A 17,836-nucleotide genomic window follows, 5' to 3' on the forward strand; every position below is an offset into this window, starting at 1 on the left:
ATAGTGACTATGTCAATGACCATACAGGAGCCTGGTGGCGAGGTACAGTGAGGTACAGTAGTGCAATGCTACTGATAGTGCAACCAGTAGCTGAAAGTGACAGTGTATGTGACTTGTGTGCAGTAAATCAATGTCCATATCAGTGTCCATTCAGAAGCCTGATGGCCCTTGGGTATAAACTGTTGTCCAGTCTGCTTGTGCGCGACCGGATGCTGCAGTAACACCTGCCAGAAGGCAATGGGGTAAAGAGACTGAAGGATGGGTGGGAACAGTCTCTTAGAATCCTGCTGGCTTTCCTTAGGCAACGTGTGTGGTAGGTGTCCTGTAGGGCTGGGAGCTTCCTGCCGATGATGAACTCAGCAGAACGGACCACACTACATAGGGCCTTGCGGTCCCTGTCTGTGCAGCTCCCATACCACACTGTAATACAACCAGTCAGAATGCTCTCTATAGTGTATCTGTAAAAGTTAGTGAGGATGACTGAGTCCATACCAAACTTCTTCAGTCTCCTCAGGAAGAAGAGGCGCTTACCGGCCGATTTGACCACCTTGTCCGTGTGAACAGACCAGGTGAGGTCACTGCTGATGTTTACCCCGAGGAACTTGAAGCAGCTGACCTTCTCCACTTCAGCAAACTTAACAAGGAGGTTGGAGCTGTGCGTTGCCGCACAGTCGTGAGTGAACAAGGAGAACAGGAGAGGGCTGAGCACACAGCCTTGGGGGGTACCTGTGTTGGTGATCAGTACAGATGAGGTGCGGTCACCGATTCTCACATGGAGGGTTGAAAACGATCCACATTCATACACAAAAGTCCAATCAGCTAACACAGTTCATTTGGAGTGGGCAAAAGATCAATTTTCAAGCACATTTTCAGGTAACAACCATGTATCATATGATTTCTTTTTTAGTTCCTTCAAGTACTGGGGGTTGCAAAGTCTAGCATACACACACACACACACACACACACAAGTAGGCACATCTGCAGGTTGATTGACTACATCATTAACCACCCAACCTGCAGAGACCCTATCTGAAGAATTGTTGTGTAAAATTTTCCAAGTCTTCAAACAATCTTCAAAGTTCAAAAACAGCACTGGAACTCAGCAAAGTTTGATGCAAAATGTTTATTGGTCTTTAGGGTGACAAATATCCGAACAAACGTGAGCCGATCCCACGATCAGACTGGTCTTTTACCCTCGGGACATGCACTTATATACTATGTATTTGGCAACTTTTATCTTGTGTTATTTTGCTATTGGTAATTTCAGATGGTCACGGTTATTATTTGTCACACAATTGGTCCATTGTCCTGGGGGTTACAGATTACAAATACGAAGTTGCGTCAGCACCCTTGACCTTACGTAACTTTGGAGAAGTACAGTCCTCAACTAGATGCCCGCACACCAGCTTTCTCTTAGAACACATTCTGTATCTCTTGATTAAGACAAGGGTGCTCACGCCTTTCCACAAAGGAATTCCTCCTCACTTAGGGCTAATGCTGACCATAGACTGGCAGCTCCAGATAAGAATCTTGGCGTAGGGCAATAAACGTGCAACTGGATTTATAGCTGGGGCCTCTAAAGGCCTGCGAAGGGAAATGCACATCTACAACTAATCTTCCCCTACACTCCTCAGCTCTTGACACCCAGATCCCTCACTTAGGCTTACTTAGGCTCACTTATCTATCGTTTAGAGGTCATAACAATCAGTCCACAGCTATTCATATGGTTTCCAGTAATAGAGAATATGCTAAAAAGATGAATGAGAGTTTCACATTAAATCAGATAAATCCATAATTATAACCATCTTCATAATTTCAACAGTGTGATGTCAATTTCCATGTCAGAATTGTGTCTCTGTGTGTGTGTGTGTGTGTGCGTGTGCGTGTGTGCATGTGCGCTCAGTTCCTGGTGACAAAATTAAAACCCAACTGGTGTCTCAGCTTTACCTCAGACCAGACAGATCAGAGTCATGATGACCACTTACTTCTGCCTCCTAGTCTCTGTCTTGGTCTGCAAGAACTACGCAGGTAAGCTCCTTTCACATTATGTTTACAGTGTCTTGCTGAGTGGAAGACTTGGAGAAACTCATTTCATATAATATTTAATGCCATTTTTTGATTTGATTAAATATTAAAACTCTCTTTACTTTCATTGAATCTATTTGTGTTGGTATATCAAAAGCTTGTCCAAATAATTATATTTTCTGATGTTCAGTGGATGTGCATTCAAGTCCAACTGTAACAGAAGGTTCGGAGCCTGAGCTGTAGGATATAGGATGTACACAGTGAAGTCAGGCTTCCTGCATCTAGTCACATTCTGAGACAACAGCAGTTAAACTTTATCCATCCATGTTTGTCATGATAGAGATGATCTGTCAAACTGTCCAGCAGAAGACCACCGCTATGCTGAGTTGTGACCACTCTGAAGGTGATGTAACATGGAGCAGAGACCAAGATGGAGGAAGAGTTAACATTCTGACTATGAGAAAAGGACAGGACAGCGAGGACAAACACATTCATGACCCAGGCAAACGTTTTAGTTCAGGGGCAGACAAATCACTGAATATTTTTAGAGTTAATTCTTCAGACAGTGGGGTGTACTACTGCAACGGTGAACCAGTGGTGAATCTGACAGTGACACCAGGTGAGTCTCTGAGAGCCAGTAGACAGTGTGGTAGAAATACACCAGCAACCTGCTGTTGTGGCCTCAGAATAAAAGCTGATGTGTTGTTTCATGTCATCTCAACATCACAGAAACGGTCCCAGAAGAAGATCAGAATAGAACATGTGGTCCTAAAAGTCCTTAAAAACTATATTAGTACAGTTTGTTCTGGAAGCATCTGATAGATTTAAAGTTACCAGCATTCCTACCCTCTTTATTGTTTGATACAAATACAAAAATAATTTAGCTTTTGGTCAAAGTAGTTCAAAAGGGGGATATGAACCTTTGACTTCTTGATCTGCAGTAAAATGCTCTACAACTGAGCTATACCCAGTCCCCTACTGATGACAAGAGTGCTGACAGAGTTTACAACACACATGAATGTTGTATTCACTTCGCATTCAGAACTCAAAAACAATACTAATACTTACTATGGGTCGGACTTTTTGCGTTTTTTTTCCCCCTCATAGCAGGCGAAAGATTTGAGTGACGCAAAACAAACCACAATACCATGACAACATGACATTACATTAGTTTCAATGAGTTTACACCACTGTTGTTGGTGTTGTTTTGTGTTTCCATGACAGTGACAAAAATACAGTAGCTTCCACCACCCTCACAGAAGGGTTCTATGTTAATGGGATCTGTTTGATATTTTATCTCTGTTCAGCTAACTGATCAAAGTGTCACTGAGATGTCCATGTTACACTAGAGGCTGAAAGTCTCACTAAGGTGTAGGTCCTGTTTAGTTCCTCTCTCATGTGAGGTGTCTCAGGCGTTCTTAACAGCTGTAATACAAAGGATGGTCTGTTTACATGACAGGAAACATGACCAATGTAATGATAGCCTGCAGGATATTACACGCAATCCTCCAAGATGTTACAATGTTGAATTTCTTGCAGAAATTGCTATTAACAGTTTAGAGTTATGTACATATTGGAGGGGGGGGGGGGGGGGAGGTATAATCTAAAATGTTTTCTAGAGCTCCAATACTGTCAGGGCTGGTCCTGACTATGTATAAAAGTGCTGTATGATACTTCCTTTCAGATGTCACCATGACCCCTCACACCACTAAGAATCCAACCACAAGAGTTAAGAACACAGGTCAGTTTCTCCAGATGTTAATGTCATGTAAACTTGTTGATTCTTTGTTACATGGAGTTGGAAATGCTTTTCGTAGAATTGGCCACTTGTTACCTTAGATTTCTTCAGTGACAATGTACGTTGTCAAAGGGGCAAAAGCACTGACATGGGGCAGGACCTCCTTGTTATGGAAATAAGAGTTTTGTCTTGATTGACAGTGACAACGAGGACAGTATCAGTGGCTGAAGTGAGGAAGTTTAACATTAATGGTAAGAAGAAACATGAATAATAAAAAGAAGAGGTAACACTTTACAATAAGGGTGCATGAATTATCATTCATTCATGCATTAACTAATGCATGAACCATCATCAGTTAATACATAACTCAGAAAGTACTTAATGATGCACTGATCATGAACACATCATTTGGTAATAGGGAGTCACATATGATTTACTATTAATTAAATCTCGAATCATGTATCAATTCCTATTGACATTAACACATTAACTGATAGGTGAGTTAACTACTTAAGTTAATCGTGCAAACTATGACTGTTAATTAACTGTGTGAACCAAAACCCTGAGTTAACAGGGTAATTCATGTGTTAATTTCTACAATGGATTGAGACGGTAATTAATCATTTGTTAATAGTAATGTGCCTCCTCAAGTAAAGTCACAACATGAGTTACATTCACTAATCATTAACTAATTATTCACTCGACAAATAGGCTTACTTACTGTTTTTTCAGAGAGAAAACTTTTAAATAAACTCTATTATGAGTTGGAATCTTGCATTACAGTCAAAATAACTTTGACGAATTGATGACTACCATGCCGTTTGCAAAACGTTTTATTTCACTGGAACAACACACGCAAGGCCACCTTTCTAAGAAGTCTCCTCGAAATATCGACCAGATCTTCCGTAGAAAATGCCTGGCTGCAACAGATCCTGGATTCTGGACCGATTCATGACGGTAAACTTCTATTTTCGAATGTTAACTTTCCACTATCCCCTAAGCTCAGCATTATACATCAACTTGAAAAGGGTGAAAGCTAACAGAGAATAATTAAGCATTTGAATGGTAAAGGCAAACTACGTGGAGCTGACTGACCTCACTCACGTACAAACTTAACAATACTTTTTTACCCATTATAGTTAGACCTAGACTAGCTAGTCAGCCAGTTGACAGGCTCTAACCTATCTATATAGAGACGCTGAGGTGATTATCGAAATGATCAAAAACAGTATATACTAAAATGAATGTGGCTAGCAATTTCGCCAAACAAAAAAACAGAAATAGGTTGCAGCAGTTTGTCTGTACTACAGTTTAAAATCCGCGATGGGACTGAATTTAACCCTTCGTAGGTTCGGCGACTTTTTATAGTACAAAATAGCTGTCAATCAAAAGGAGACGCAGTCTTTCGACACACCCTCCAATCATCACGCAGAAGCCCAGCGTCCAGGCCAGCCCACTCCTCTATTTACCTCCAGAGACGCTGAGCGTCCATGGCGGGACATAATCGCAGCATTTATCCAATGAACGTATAGTTTTGAAACACTGAAACATCTCTTCAGAGAAGCTTCATGATGTCCATTGAAGCTGGGCTTCAACAGGGAAAAGCACTGTGACGCAACGGGAATGTATGAGAAGGAAATTAGTTAGTCGACCTGCTACTGGGAAGAGGCCCCGGGGAAGACCCAGGACACGCTGGAGGGACTATGTCACTCGGCTGGCCTGGGAACGCCTCGGGGTCCCCCAGGAAGAGGTGGTGGAAGTGGCCGGGGAGAGGGAAGCCTGGGCCTCCCTGCTTAGGTCGTTGCCCCCGCGACCCGATCCCCGGACAAGCGGTAGATGACGACGACGACGACCTGCTACTATACGCAGCTGAATAAATTCGTCTTCGAGATTAACGTGTTCTAACACATTTAGCTTCCTTTTCAGTCTTAAAGAAATCGTCACTGGTGGAAAGTTAACATAGGAGTTCACCGTCATGAATCGGTCCAGAATCAAGGATTTGTGGCAGCCAGGCATTTGGAAGATCTGATCGATACTTCGAGTGGACTTCTTCTTAGAAAGGTGGCCTTGCATGTGTGTTGGAATGAAATAAAACGTTTTGCAAACGGCATGGTAGTCATCCATTCAAAAAGTGTTTTTGACTGTAATGCAGGATTCCATCTCATAATAGAGTTTATTTAAAAGTTTTCTCTCTGAAAAGACAGTAAGTATTTGTCGAGTGAATAATTAGTTAATGATTAGTGAATGTAACCCATGTTGTGACTTTACTTGAGGAGGCACATTACTATTAACAAATGATTAATTACCGTCTCAATCCATGGATACCGCCATTGTAGAAATTAACACATGAATTACCCTGTTAACTCAGGGTTTTGGTTCACACAGTTAACTAACAGTCATAGTTTGCACGATTAACTAAAGTAGTTAACTCACCTATCAGTTAATGTGTTAATGTCAATAGGAATTGATACATGGTTCCAGATTTAATTAATAGTAAATCATATGTGACTCCCTATTACCAAATGATGTGTTCATGATCAGTGCATCATTAAGTACTTTCTGAGTTATGTATTAACTGATGATGATTCATGCATTAGTTAATGCATTAATGAATGATAATTCATGCACCCTTATTGTAAAGTGTTACCAAAGAAGAAAAGGGAGAAAAGAAAGAAAAAAGAAGACAAGGAGGGAAAGAAAAAGAAGAAGGATGACAAGACAAATAGTAAGTCTCCACATTTGTCTTTCAACTATTTGATGAACAGGATATCTACTATTTGTGAAGTCTGCCCATCTCCATCTCTGAGGTCATTATGGAGTGATCTGGGCGCGTGAAAATGTAAACTAGTATTCTTGCATTCTGCTAACTGTGAAGTCTCTCACTAAGGAGGGATCCTCTTTAGTTTCTCTTGCAAGCAGGGGCGGACTGGGGGAAAAAGGTGACCCTGGAGTTACTGTCACACTGGCCCACTCAATACACGGCGCGCGGCCCACTCAATGCATCGCACGTATCGACCAATCAGTGGCATACTTGGAAAAATACCCATACACTTAAAATTATTTTGGATGATTACAAAGAAATTACATCATATATATCTTTTCTTAGATGTGTGAATGTGAATACAGATCGCGAGGTGGAGTATAAAAGTGAGTCAGTGTTTTTAGACGGTCTAAGAGCAAATTATGTGTTCATGCTGTGTAAAATGGAAAATAGTTGGAGGTGCCAGTGATGTCGGAGGGAGGGCCGGTTGGTGATGGAAGGGGGCCGGTATTTTGGACCATCCCAACCCCGTCAGCCCACCGGGGATTCCCCCGGTATCCCCGATGGCCAGTCCGCCCCTGCTTGCAAGTAACATGTTAGAACCTGCACTAGGTAACTGCTATATGAAGCTTCAACAGAAAGGATGGTTCAAACCGCTATGCAGGTTATTCTCTGTGTCATTTGACTGTACTGTGTGTATAGTGGCAAAGTATGACTTTTTCCCCAAAATGCCTACATGTAATTAGATTCACATCTTGGCAGCCTAAAATTGTTCAGTTTAAGTGTTTCTTGCATCTATTCTTTATCTGATCAATGTGCATTGTCAATGTGGAACAAGTATTGATCCTTACTGTTCTCTTGATGCAATACCAACATTGACAACAAACATGAAGATGATGATGACGATGATGATGACGACAACGACGATGATGATAATGATGGTGAAGGTAAATTTGTACTTGAACTATTTGATGAACAGGATATCTACAGTTTGTCATGTCTGCTGATCTCAATCTCTGAGGTCATTATGGAGTGATCTGTGTACATGAAAATGTCAACTCTACATACAGTATTGTTCCATTCAGCTCATTATAAAGTCTCTTATTAAGGAGGGGTCCTCTTTAGTGTCTCTCGCACGTAACACGTTAGACCCTGTTCTAGATAACCTCAATAGAAAGGATGGCTCAAACTGTCATGCAGGTCATTCTCTGTGTCATGTCACTGTACTGTATGTAGAATAGTGAAGCATGATACCTCCTTTCAGATGTTACCATGACCACTCACACCACTAAGGGCCCAACCACAAGAGTTAAGAACACAGGTCAGTTTCTCCAGATGTTAATGTCACATAAACGTGTTGATTCCTTGTTACTTGGAGTATGACTTACGTTTTGTAGAATTTTCCGCTTATTACCTTAGATTTCTTAAGTGACCATGTTTCTTGTCGAAAGGCCAAAGCACTCACATGGGGCAGACCGTCATTGTTTATGGAAATACGAGTTTTGACTTGATTTACAGTGACAACTAGGATAGTGTCAGTGGGTGAAGAGAGTGAGGCCACAAAGAAGGATGAGATTAAACATAAGGGTGAGAAGAACACGGATAATGAAAAGAATAAGATGGATGGAAAGAAAAGTTAAGAGAACAAGGAGGAAAAGAAGAAAGGGAAGGATGAGAAATATAATCAGAGCAAGCCTCCATGTGTATGAATCAATCTGTTAGATGATTGTGATAGTTCCCTTTGGTCACTCATGCTCTGATACTCACTGATAAAGAACATTAAGTATCCACTTTATATTGGCAAGTATGTTCTGGTTGCTCACTCTAGACAGGCAGATAGAAGCAGCCGTTAGTCAGTGTAAGATTTACCAGCAGCAGCGTAGCATGCCTGCTACTGCTCCAGTACACACCTGGAAATGGGCACCCTCTCATGTGAAGTGTCTCAGGCCTTCTTGACTGCTGCAATACAAAGGATGGTCTGTTTTCAATGACAGGAAACGTGACCAATGTAATGATAGCCTGCAGGATATTACACATAATCGTCCAAGATGTTACAATGTTTTTACAGTTCAGGGTTATGTGTACATATCGGAGGGGGGGAGGGCATAATCTAAAATCTTGCCTAGAGCTCCAATACTGGTAATAGGGAGTCACATATGATTTACTATTAATTAAATCTGGAACCATGTATCAATTCCTATTGACATTAACACATTAACTGATAGGTGAGTTAACTACTTTAGTTAATCGTGCAAACTATGACTGTTAGTTAACTGTGTGAACCAAAACCCTGAGTTAACAGGGTAATTCATGTGTTAATTTCTACAATGGCGGTATCCATGGATTGAGACGGTAATTAATCATTTGTTAATAGTAATGTGCCTCCTCAAGTAAAGTCACAACATGAGTTACATTCACTAATCATTAACTAATTATTCACTCGACAAATAGGCTTACTTACTGTTTTTTCTGAGAGAAAACTTTTAAATAAACTCTATTATGAGTTGGAATCTTGCATTACTAGCTATTGAAAATAGCTGAATAAATTCGTCTTCGAGATTAACGTGTTCTAACACATTTAGCTTCCTTTTCAGTCTTAAAGAAATCGTCACTGGTGGAAAGTTAACATAGGAGTTCACCGTCATGAATCGGTCCAGAATCAAGGATTTGTGGCAGCCAGGCATTTGGAAGATCTGATCGATACTTCGAGTGGACTTCTTCTTAGAAAGGTGGCCTTGCATGTGTGTTGGAATGAAATAAAACGTTTTGCAAACGGCATGGTAGTCATCCATTCGTCAAAAAGTGTTTTTGACTGTAATGCAGGATTCCATCTCATAATAGAGTTTATTTAAACGTTTTCTCTCTGAAAAGACAGTAAGTATTTGTCGAGTGAATAATTAGTTAATGATTAGTGAATGTAACTCATGTTGTGACTTTACTTGAGGAGGCACATTACTATTAACAAATGATTAATTACCGTCTCAATCCATGGATACCGCCATTGTAGAAATTAACACATGAATTACCCTGTTAACTCAGGGTTTTGGTTCACACAGTTAACTAACAGTCATAGTTTGCACGATTAACTAAAGTAGTTAACTCACCTATCAGTTAATGTGTTAATGTCAATAGGAATTGATACATGGTTCCAGATTTAATTAATAGTAAATCATATGTGACTCCCTATTACCAAATGATGTGTTCATGATCAGTGCATCATTAAGTACTTTCTGAGTTATGTATTAACTGATGATGATTCATGCATTAGTTAATGCATTAATGAATGATAATTCATGCACCCTTATTGTAAAGTGTTACCAAAGAAGAAAAGGGAGAAAAGAAAGAAAAAAGAAGACAAGGAGGGAAAGAAAAAGAAGAAGGATGACAAGACAAATAGTAAGTCTCCACATTTGTCTTTCAACTATTTGATGAACAGGATATCTACTATTTGTCAAGTCTGCACATCTCCATCTCTGAGGTCATTATGGAGTGATCTGGGCGCGTGAAAATGTAAACTAGTATTCTTGCATTCTGCTAACTGTGAAGTCTCTCACTAAGGAGGGATCCTCTTTAGTTTCTCTTGCAAGCAGGGGCGGACTGGGGGAAAAAGGTGACCCTGGAGTTACTGTCACACTGGCCCACCCAATACACGGCGCGCGGCCCACTCAAGGCATTGCACGTATCGACCAATCAGTGGCCTACTTGGAAAATACCCATACACTTAAAATTATTTTGGATGATTACAAAGAAATTACATCATATATATATTTTCTTAGATGTGTGAATGTGAATACAGATCGCGAGGTGGAGTATAAAAGTGAGTCAGTGCTTTTAGACGGTCTAAGAGCAAATTATGTGTTCATGCTGTGTAAAATGGAAAATAGTTGGAGGTGCCGGTGATGTCGGAGGGAGGGCCGGTTGGTGATGGAAGTGGGCCGGTATTTTGGACCATCCCAACCCCGTCAGCCCACCGGGGATTCCCCCGGTATCCCCGATGGCCAGTCCGCCCCTGCTTGCAAGTAACATGTTAGAACCTGCACTAGGTAACTGCTATATGAAGCTTCAACAGAAAGGATGGTTCAAACCGCTATGCAGGTTATTCTCTGTGTCATTTGACTGTACTGTGTGTATAGTGGCAAAGTATGACTTTTTCCACAAAATAACTACATGTAATTAGATTCACATCCTGGCAGCCTAAAATTGTTCAGTTTAAGTGTTCCTTGCATCTATTCTTTATCTGATCAATGTGCATTGTCAATGTGGAACAAGTATTGATCCTTACTGTTCTCTTGATGCAATACCAACATTGACAACAAACATGAAGATGATGATGACGATGATGATGACGACAACGACGATGATGATAATGATGGTGAAGGTAAATTTGTACTTGAACTATTTGATGAACAGGATATCTACAGTTTGTCATGTCTGCTGATCTCAATCTCTGAGGTCATTATGGAGTGATCTGTGTACATGAAAATGTCAACTCTACATACAGTATTGTTCCATTCAGCTCATTATAAAGTCTCTTATTAAGGAGGGGTCCTCTTTAGTGTCTCTCGCACGTAACACGTTAGACCCTGTTCTAGATAACCTCAATAGAAAGGATGGCTCAAACTGTCATGCAGGTCATTCTCTGTGTCATGTCACTGTACTGTATGTAGAATAGTGAAGTATGATACCTCCTTTCAGATGTTACCATGACCACTCACACCACTAAGAACCCAACCACAAGAGTTAAGAACACAGGTCAGTTTCTCCAGATGTTGATGTCACATAAACGTGTTGATTCCTTGTTACTTGGAGTATGACTTAAGTTTTGTAGAATTTTCCGCTTATTACCTTAGATTTCTTAAGTGACCATGTTTATTGTCGAAAGGCCAAAGCATTCACATGGGGCAGACCGTCATTGTTTATGGAAATACGAGTTTTGACTTGATTTACAGTGACAACTAGGATAGTGTCAGTGGGTGAAGAGAGTGAGGCCACAAAGAAGGATGAGATTAAACATAAGGGTGAGAAGAACACGGATAATGAAAAGAATAAGATGGATGGAAAGAAAAGTTAAGAGAACAAGGAGGAAAAGAAGAAAGGGAAGGATGAGAAATATAATCAGAGCAAGCCTCCATGTGTATGAATCAATCTGTTAGATGATTGTGATAGTTCCCTTTGGTCACTCATGCTCTGATACTCACTGATAAAGAACATTAAGTATCCACTTTATATTGGCAAGTATGTTCTGGTGGCTCACTGTAGACAGGCAGATAGAAGCAGCCGTTAGTCAGTGTAAGATTTACCAGCAGCAGCGTAGCATGCCTGCTACTGCTCCAGTACACACCTGGAAATGGGCACCCTCTCATGTGAAGTGTCTCAGGCCTTCTTGACTGCTGCAATACAAAGGATGGTCTGTTTTCAATGACAGGAAACGTGACCAATGTAATGATAGCCTGCAGGATATTACACATAATCGTCCAAGATGTTACAATGTTTTTACAGTTCAGGGTTATGTGTACATATCGGAGGGGGGGAGGGCATAATCTAAAATCTTGCCTAGAGCTCCAATACTGCCAGGGCTGGTCCTGACTATGTATAAAGGTGCTGTATGATACCTCCTTTCAGATGTCCCCATGACCCCTCACACCACTAAGAATCCAACCACAAGAGTTAAGAACACAGGTCAGTTTCTCCAGATGTTAATGTCACATAAACTGTGACAATGTACGTTGTAGAAGGGGCAGACCGTCATTCTTTATGGAAATGTGAGTTTTGACTTGATTGACAGTGACAACATGGACAGTGTCAGTGGCTAAAGAGAGTGAAGCCACAAAGACGGATGAGAAGAAAGATAAGAAGAGTGAGAAGAACAAAGGTAAGTCTCCACATTCACTATTTGATGAACAGGATATTTACAATTTGTCATGTCTGTTCATCTCCATCTTTTACATCATTATGGAGTTATCTGTGTACACGAAAATGTTAACTCTAAATACAGTATGTTTCCACTCATTTCCACACATGTCCGCTAATTATAAAGTCTCACTAAAGTGAGGAACTCTTCAGAGTCACTTCACTTCCTATCTTTCTCTGACGTCATATCCTGTCTCAGGTCTTTGGCAACTGCCTCTTGGTGTGGCCGCCGGAGGACTGGTTCTGGTTCTGTTGCTGGTGGGGTTCCTCATTAGAAGAAGCTGGGCTCGGAAAGCAGGTAAACGACAACAAGCTAAACATGCATCTGGTGTCTATGCATTACATAAGATAGTACAGTATTGTATTTTCATTTTTTTGATGGAGAATAAAAATCTCCAGGAAAATGTAATGTATTTAAGTCTGTTTGAATGATGGCACAGAACAGAACATGATGTCGCACTGAATCAGTACTTTGGCAGGTGCTTGAGCAAGCTGTGCACTTTGTACTGACGAAAATGAGGAGATGTGGATTTGAACTGTTAAGAAAGATGGACAGGGCCAGAGGAAATGTATGTGAGCTGGAACGACACATTCTCAACAGGACATGGACTGATCCAGGATCAGATGTAGTTATGACATCATCCTGAGTGAGATTATTGAACTGAAGAGGACCTGATTCTAAATCAGCAGATCCCACTATGAGAGTCTGTATAAATACAGGTGTAGGACTGTATTAGGGTTAGAAACTGGACAGTGTTTTAACATTAACCAAGTATGCTGGAATTGCACACATCATGACCCTTACTCATCCAGATATGACAACCAATCAGGCCTGGACTGGTGATCTGGCATAACTCAAATGCCCAGTGGGCCGACGCACTTGGGGCCAATATGATATATATTTTTTATATATATATCAATCTTTATATGATTTTTATTAACTTTATATTATTTTTATTTTATTCCATGCAGACACTGGGCTGTCCCAATCACATCTCTATTGGTGTACAGGAAAGAGTCACTTGATTAACGACAAGTCAGCAGTGGGATTCAACCAGTGATCATGGTTGTGTGCTCAGAGGATCAGAGGGCAAGGAACCATTGTATCTTGGCATGCAGATGTACCCTTGGTTATTATTCCTGCTCTTTTAGTCTTTGTCGTGTTGCAGAACACACTTGATACTCAGCACTTTGTCAACAATGAAAATGGTACAGATTTTTAGTGGTCTGATCTGAACGTTTTAAAAAAAAAACCTGTATCAGATTAGAGTGGATGTAAATGGGATTTAGTGAAACAGTCTCCTAAACCTCAATAGAGGAGAAGAACTGACCCAACCTCCCATTTGACACATTATGAAAACAAAATACAACCATCATTTAAGAGCAGACATGTATAAAACACAAGCTCCACCTGTCTACATTTACAGATCAGGATCCAATGTGAATACAGCCCCCAGGTCGAAAACATTTACCATTCCGTGTACAAAAACAAAAAAGGTCTATACTTACTCATTCACAAAAAAAACAAAATATAATGATGGATCAACTTCAACCATTATGTACAATGCATATGCCACAGGAACTGGCAGCAACTAATAAACTGACCACATCTGATTCTTCTTACGGCTTCAAAGAGTAAATACAGAGGCAACACAGTAAGCATGTGGCATCCACACAACTTTGACAGCAAGTTGTGCTGGATCCGGAGGATCTTAGGAGGACGCCATTTTGGAATTGGCTCTCCAATTCTACTGTCACTGTCACACACTTTGCTGTGCAGTGCCTAAGTTCTGGCACAAGGTGGCGTTTTGCTTTGAGTACCGAGACATTTGCCAATTATATGTACAGTGATTTTCAATAATAGTTTAGTTTTTGCTTTGTTTTATGGACTCCTTCTGTTTGCCAATATTCAATGATTTCAGCTGGATCATCTTTAAAGCAATTTTTGTCTTTCTTGCTCAGTTTAGATCATGTTTGGTTGATGATCACTTGGATCAAATTCAGAAACTAGAAATGCTTTACCAATGGAACCAAGCGGAACACAAACATTAACAAACATTTTCAATGCTTTCAAAATGCCATGGTAAGAGTCTGAAAACTGAATTGCTCTTCGCATATATTACCGATGCCTCAAATAACTGTAGGGGTCTTATATTGGCCAAACAACCAAAACGATGCCTCTTGATCAATGGAAGAAGCGTTAAGAACAATGTTCCACATTTCCTTTTATGCCCAAATGTTTTCAACCAGACCACATCTTAATCCTTACTCATCAGCATATGACTACCAATACAACAGTAAGTCACACGATGTGGTGTGAGAACCATCTAGCAAAAACTCCATCCAGCAACTCCAGTCTAGCATGTAAAAGGAAGGGGACAAGGGTGTCTCACGGACTACAAATTTCCACATCCAAATCTGGATGGCTCACTCTGACTAGGAGTTATTCATGATATAACGTGCTTTGTACACATGCTATTGGGATTTAAATCCCATTCAGTCAAAAGAAGTCCGGAAATCAGTCTTGCAATGCTGAGTAGTCTGTTTAAGCTTTACACCCCCCTTCAAATACAATGCACAATTTGTAAATCCCTCTGGACAAAAGTGTTGACTCAATAAAGTAATATAATGTCTTTACAAAACCCCCTGGGATAGCTGGAGCTGGTATAGGGAGTCAAGTGGCTGAGCGGTTAGGGAATTGGGCTAGTAATAAGAAGGTTGCCGGTTCGATTCCTGACTGTGCAAAATGATGTTGTGTCCTTGGGCAAGGCACTTCACCCTACTTGCCTCGGGGAAATGTCCCCGTACTTACTGTAAGTCGCTCTGGATAAGAGTGTCTGCTAAATGACTAAATGTAAACGTATTCATGGTCTTTCATGGTCTCTCAATGTGTAACTAGAAGTTGACAGAGACAGACCGCCAGCCGTCTACGCAGAAATATCAGATGTGACGCAACAACCAAAGGATGAATCTTGTGAGTGTGACAGAAAGGTTTTGTCTTTCTTTCTTACTTTCTTTCTTTCTTTACTAAATTCTTTATAGGCTCTGTCTTTACTTTTATAGATTTTTTTCCCCCTTTCACCAGGTTCTTCAAGATCTAAAGAACATTCTGTCTACTATCTGGCTGGTGCACCAGGCACACAGGAAGAAGGTAGTTTATTTTAATTGATTTGGTCTTTTCTACATTAACTAGCTTTCTTCACTTTTTTCTGTACAAATGTATTTTTTTCTATTTTACTTCTAATTCCAGTTATTGGAATGAAACCCATATATCACACAATCCAGGACCCTAACATTACAACAAATCTCAGCAATGGTAAGATTCAATCTCCATCATCAACGAGAAGATTTGTTCTGACGTTTTTGTTTTAATGTGATGTAAACTTTCCTCTGAACAGGGGAAAACCCTTACTGCTTGGCCCAGAATCCAGATGTTCCTAAGACCAGCTTTGACTAGATCTTCTGTTCTGTTCTCTATCATCTACAGTATTTGATGATGCATTTATCGTATTAATTACATAATCCTAATGTTCTCATTCAAATATTTATTGTGCTTTAACCTGATCATAATAATGTTTAAATAATGCTGATGTACATTGGAGACTGCATTATACCATATATTGTTTCATACAAAAGAATTGTACACTTCTTTGTGTTGAAACTGGATTTGTTTATATCTGTACAACACATACAAATATGCTAATCTTGCACTGACTCAAGCTAGTTTACACTTTTGTGTGTCTTCCGTGGCTTCTGAAATGGTGAAAGTAACATAATGCAGTCAGAGTAGATTAGAGGGCTGAGGAAACGTGTTCAGTATGAGAGTCTTTCCGTTTTCTTTATGTAGCAATTATCCATTCAAGTTAATCAAAATAAAAAAAGGTTATTCACATTGACAGCTGAGTCTTTGGCATGTAAAATCAATTCAATTACAGCAGTGTCCCTTCGTGAATAAATCCTCATGATCACAATTGTGTCAAAACTTTTTTTTGCAGCGTAATCAGACATGACATTTTATGAATTAACTGAAATTTGTAACAATAATAATAAATGCACCAGCAGGGATAATAGAAATATCATTCTACCATCTTGTTACCCCAACCCTGTAAGAAATCAATATGTACTTAAAGAAGTAAGTGTGGAAGATATTAAGAAAATAAATGCTAAAATTCAAATAATTTCCAATTCTGAGGTTAAGGTAGTAACATTCATTTTTTTAAATTAGATTTATTCATCAAACAAAATGTTAAGATTCAATGTTGATATGAATAACTGTGTATTTTGTAAAACAGATGTAGAAAATGTTTATCATATTTTCTTTCATTGTGAGTTGGTGCAACCTATTTGGATGTATGTGCGGAGATGGCTACAGTCCAGGGAATTCAAATTTCTACATCTGACAGTGAAAATAATAAAGTTATTTTTTTTCTTAAAAAATAAGGAATTAGACTTGATTCTTACTTTTTGTTTATCATAGAAACTTACAAAAAATAACTGATTTTGTTTTTCGTTTTCGGAGATCAAGGTCAGCTGGGCACTGATTGGCTAAGAGGGATTTGGCAGAAATGACTTTTCATACAATGTGTTCTACTATACAGCATAGAACCTATGTTATTTTGACCACCCACTCTTGAATAACAGTTGCATCTATTCATTCTGAACAATCTCTGAATTTGATTCTTATGGTGTGAAAAATAAACGCTTGATTTAAAAGTAGATATCAGTTCAATGTAACACATTCCTGTGACTCGGCTGTTATTAGTAGAATTAAGTTTGGTCTTCTTCTTGCAACAGCAAAAGGACAAGAACGAGGAGCAGATCTGCCTCGTAAAAAAAGCGCATGTATTTTCTTTTTAAACGCCAGTGACAAGTCATTTGTTAGGAGAGAGTAAAGTATGTGTTCATTCTTGGTAGGTCCTTTAAGGCAGTGAGATTCAATGTCATTTGATTGTTGTGAAATGTCACTGACCCAATATAGGTCTACAAGGTTAGTGTAGGTCATTATGTGTATTAGAGGTCTTGTATATTGTATTGTATATTGCATACTATTTGGAGGGTTTATGTTTTATATAATATAAAATATATAAGGTATATTTAGGAGGTTTAATATGTTTTCATTTGAGCTTATCATAGATGTAATCTATGTATCAAAGTACTTACATGTTATGTAATGCCAGGTTGCCTTGCGATGTCTTGTTCCAAGAATTTCAGTGTCCAGTCTGACCTTGTGTTGGTCTGTGCACCTGACTATAAAAACTTGAAAGATATGAACAAACTGAAATATTAGAATGATCCCCATCATGCAGTCCATCTGCAGGTGTGCAGGGAGCTCTCACCCCCATCCCCACCCTCCAGAAGGACTATGGAGAGCATGGTCTGAAAAGGGGTAGAAACGGATGTCT

The 17,836-nt window shown here is 39.7% G+C and overlaps 1 protein-coding gene across 3 annotated transcripts; it reads left to right on the top strand.

The window, feature by feature from the left end:
- The first annotated feature begins 5,129 nt into the window (after positions 1–5,129).
- LOC146294976 (uncharacterized) lies at positions 5,130–16,968 on the top strand. Of its 3 annotated transcripts, none has more exons than XM_084695619.1 (14): positions 5,130–5,966; positions 6,405–6,488; positions 7,418–7,471; positions 7,789–7,845; positions 9,837–9,920; positions 10,849–10,902; positions 11,220–11,276; positions 12,147–12,203; positions 12,310–12,396; positions 12,634–12,732; positions 15,334–15,408; positions 15,520–15,585; positions 15,685–15,750; positions 15,833–16,968. In XM_084695619.1, coding segments are annotated over exons 1-14 (900 nt in total). In that variant the 5' UTR covers positions 5,130–5,965; the 3' UTR covers positions 15,892–16,968. The 3 variants fall into 3 exon arrangements, with proteins under 3 accessions (XP_084551745.1, XP_084551746.1, XP_084551747.1); XM_084695620.1 differs by having other exon boundaries at positions 5,130–5,824; XM_084695621.1 differs by lacking the exons at positions 15,334–15,408; positions 15,520–15,585; positions 15,685–15,750; positions 15,833–16,968 and adding an exon at positions 13,407–13,992.
- Positions 16,969–17,836: the final 868 nt, after the last annotated feature.

The sequence above is a fragment of the Hypomesus nipponensis genome, chromosome 4 (genome assembly GCF_054491055.1).
Source record: "Hypomesus nipponensis isolate SF chromosome 4, ASM5449105v1, whole genome shotgun sequence".
Taxonomy (NCBI): Eukaryota; Metazoa; Chordata; class Actinopteri; order Osmeriformes; family Osmeridae; genus Hypomesus; species Hypomesus nipponensis.

Bases quoted from the DNA above. Each gene is read 5' to 3' on its own strand.
- LOC146294976 (XM_084695619.1), top strand. The intron at 10,903-11,219 runs GTAAATTTGTAC...ACCTCCTTTCAG, and splicing joins TGATGATAATGATGGTGAAG to ATGTTACCATGACCACTCAC. The intron at 12,204-12,309 runs GTCAGTTTCTCC...CTTGATTGACAG, and splicing joins CACAAGAGTTAAGAACACAG to TGACAACATGGACAGTGTCA.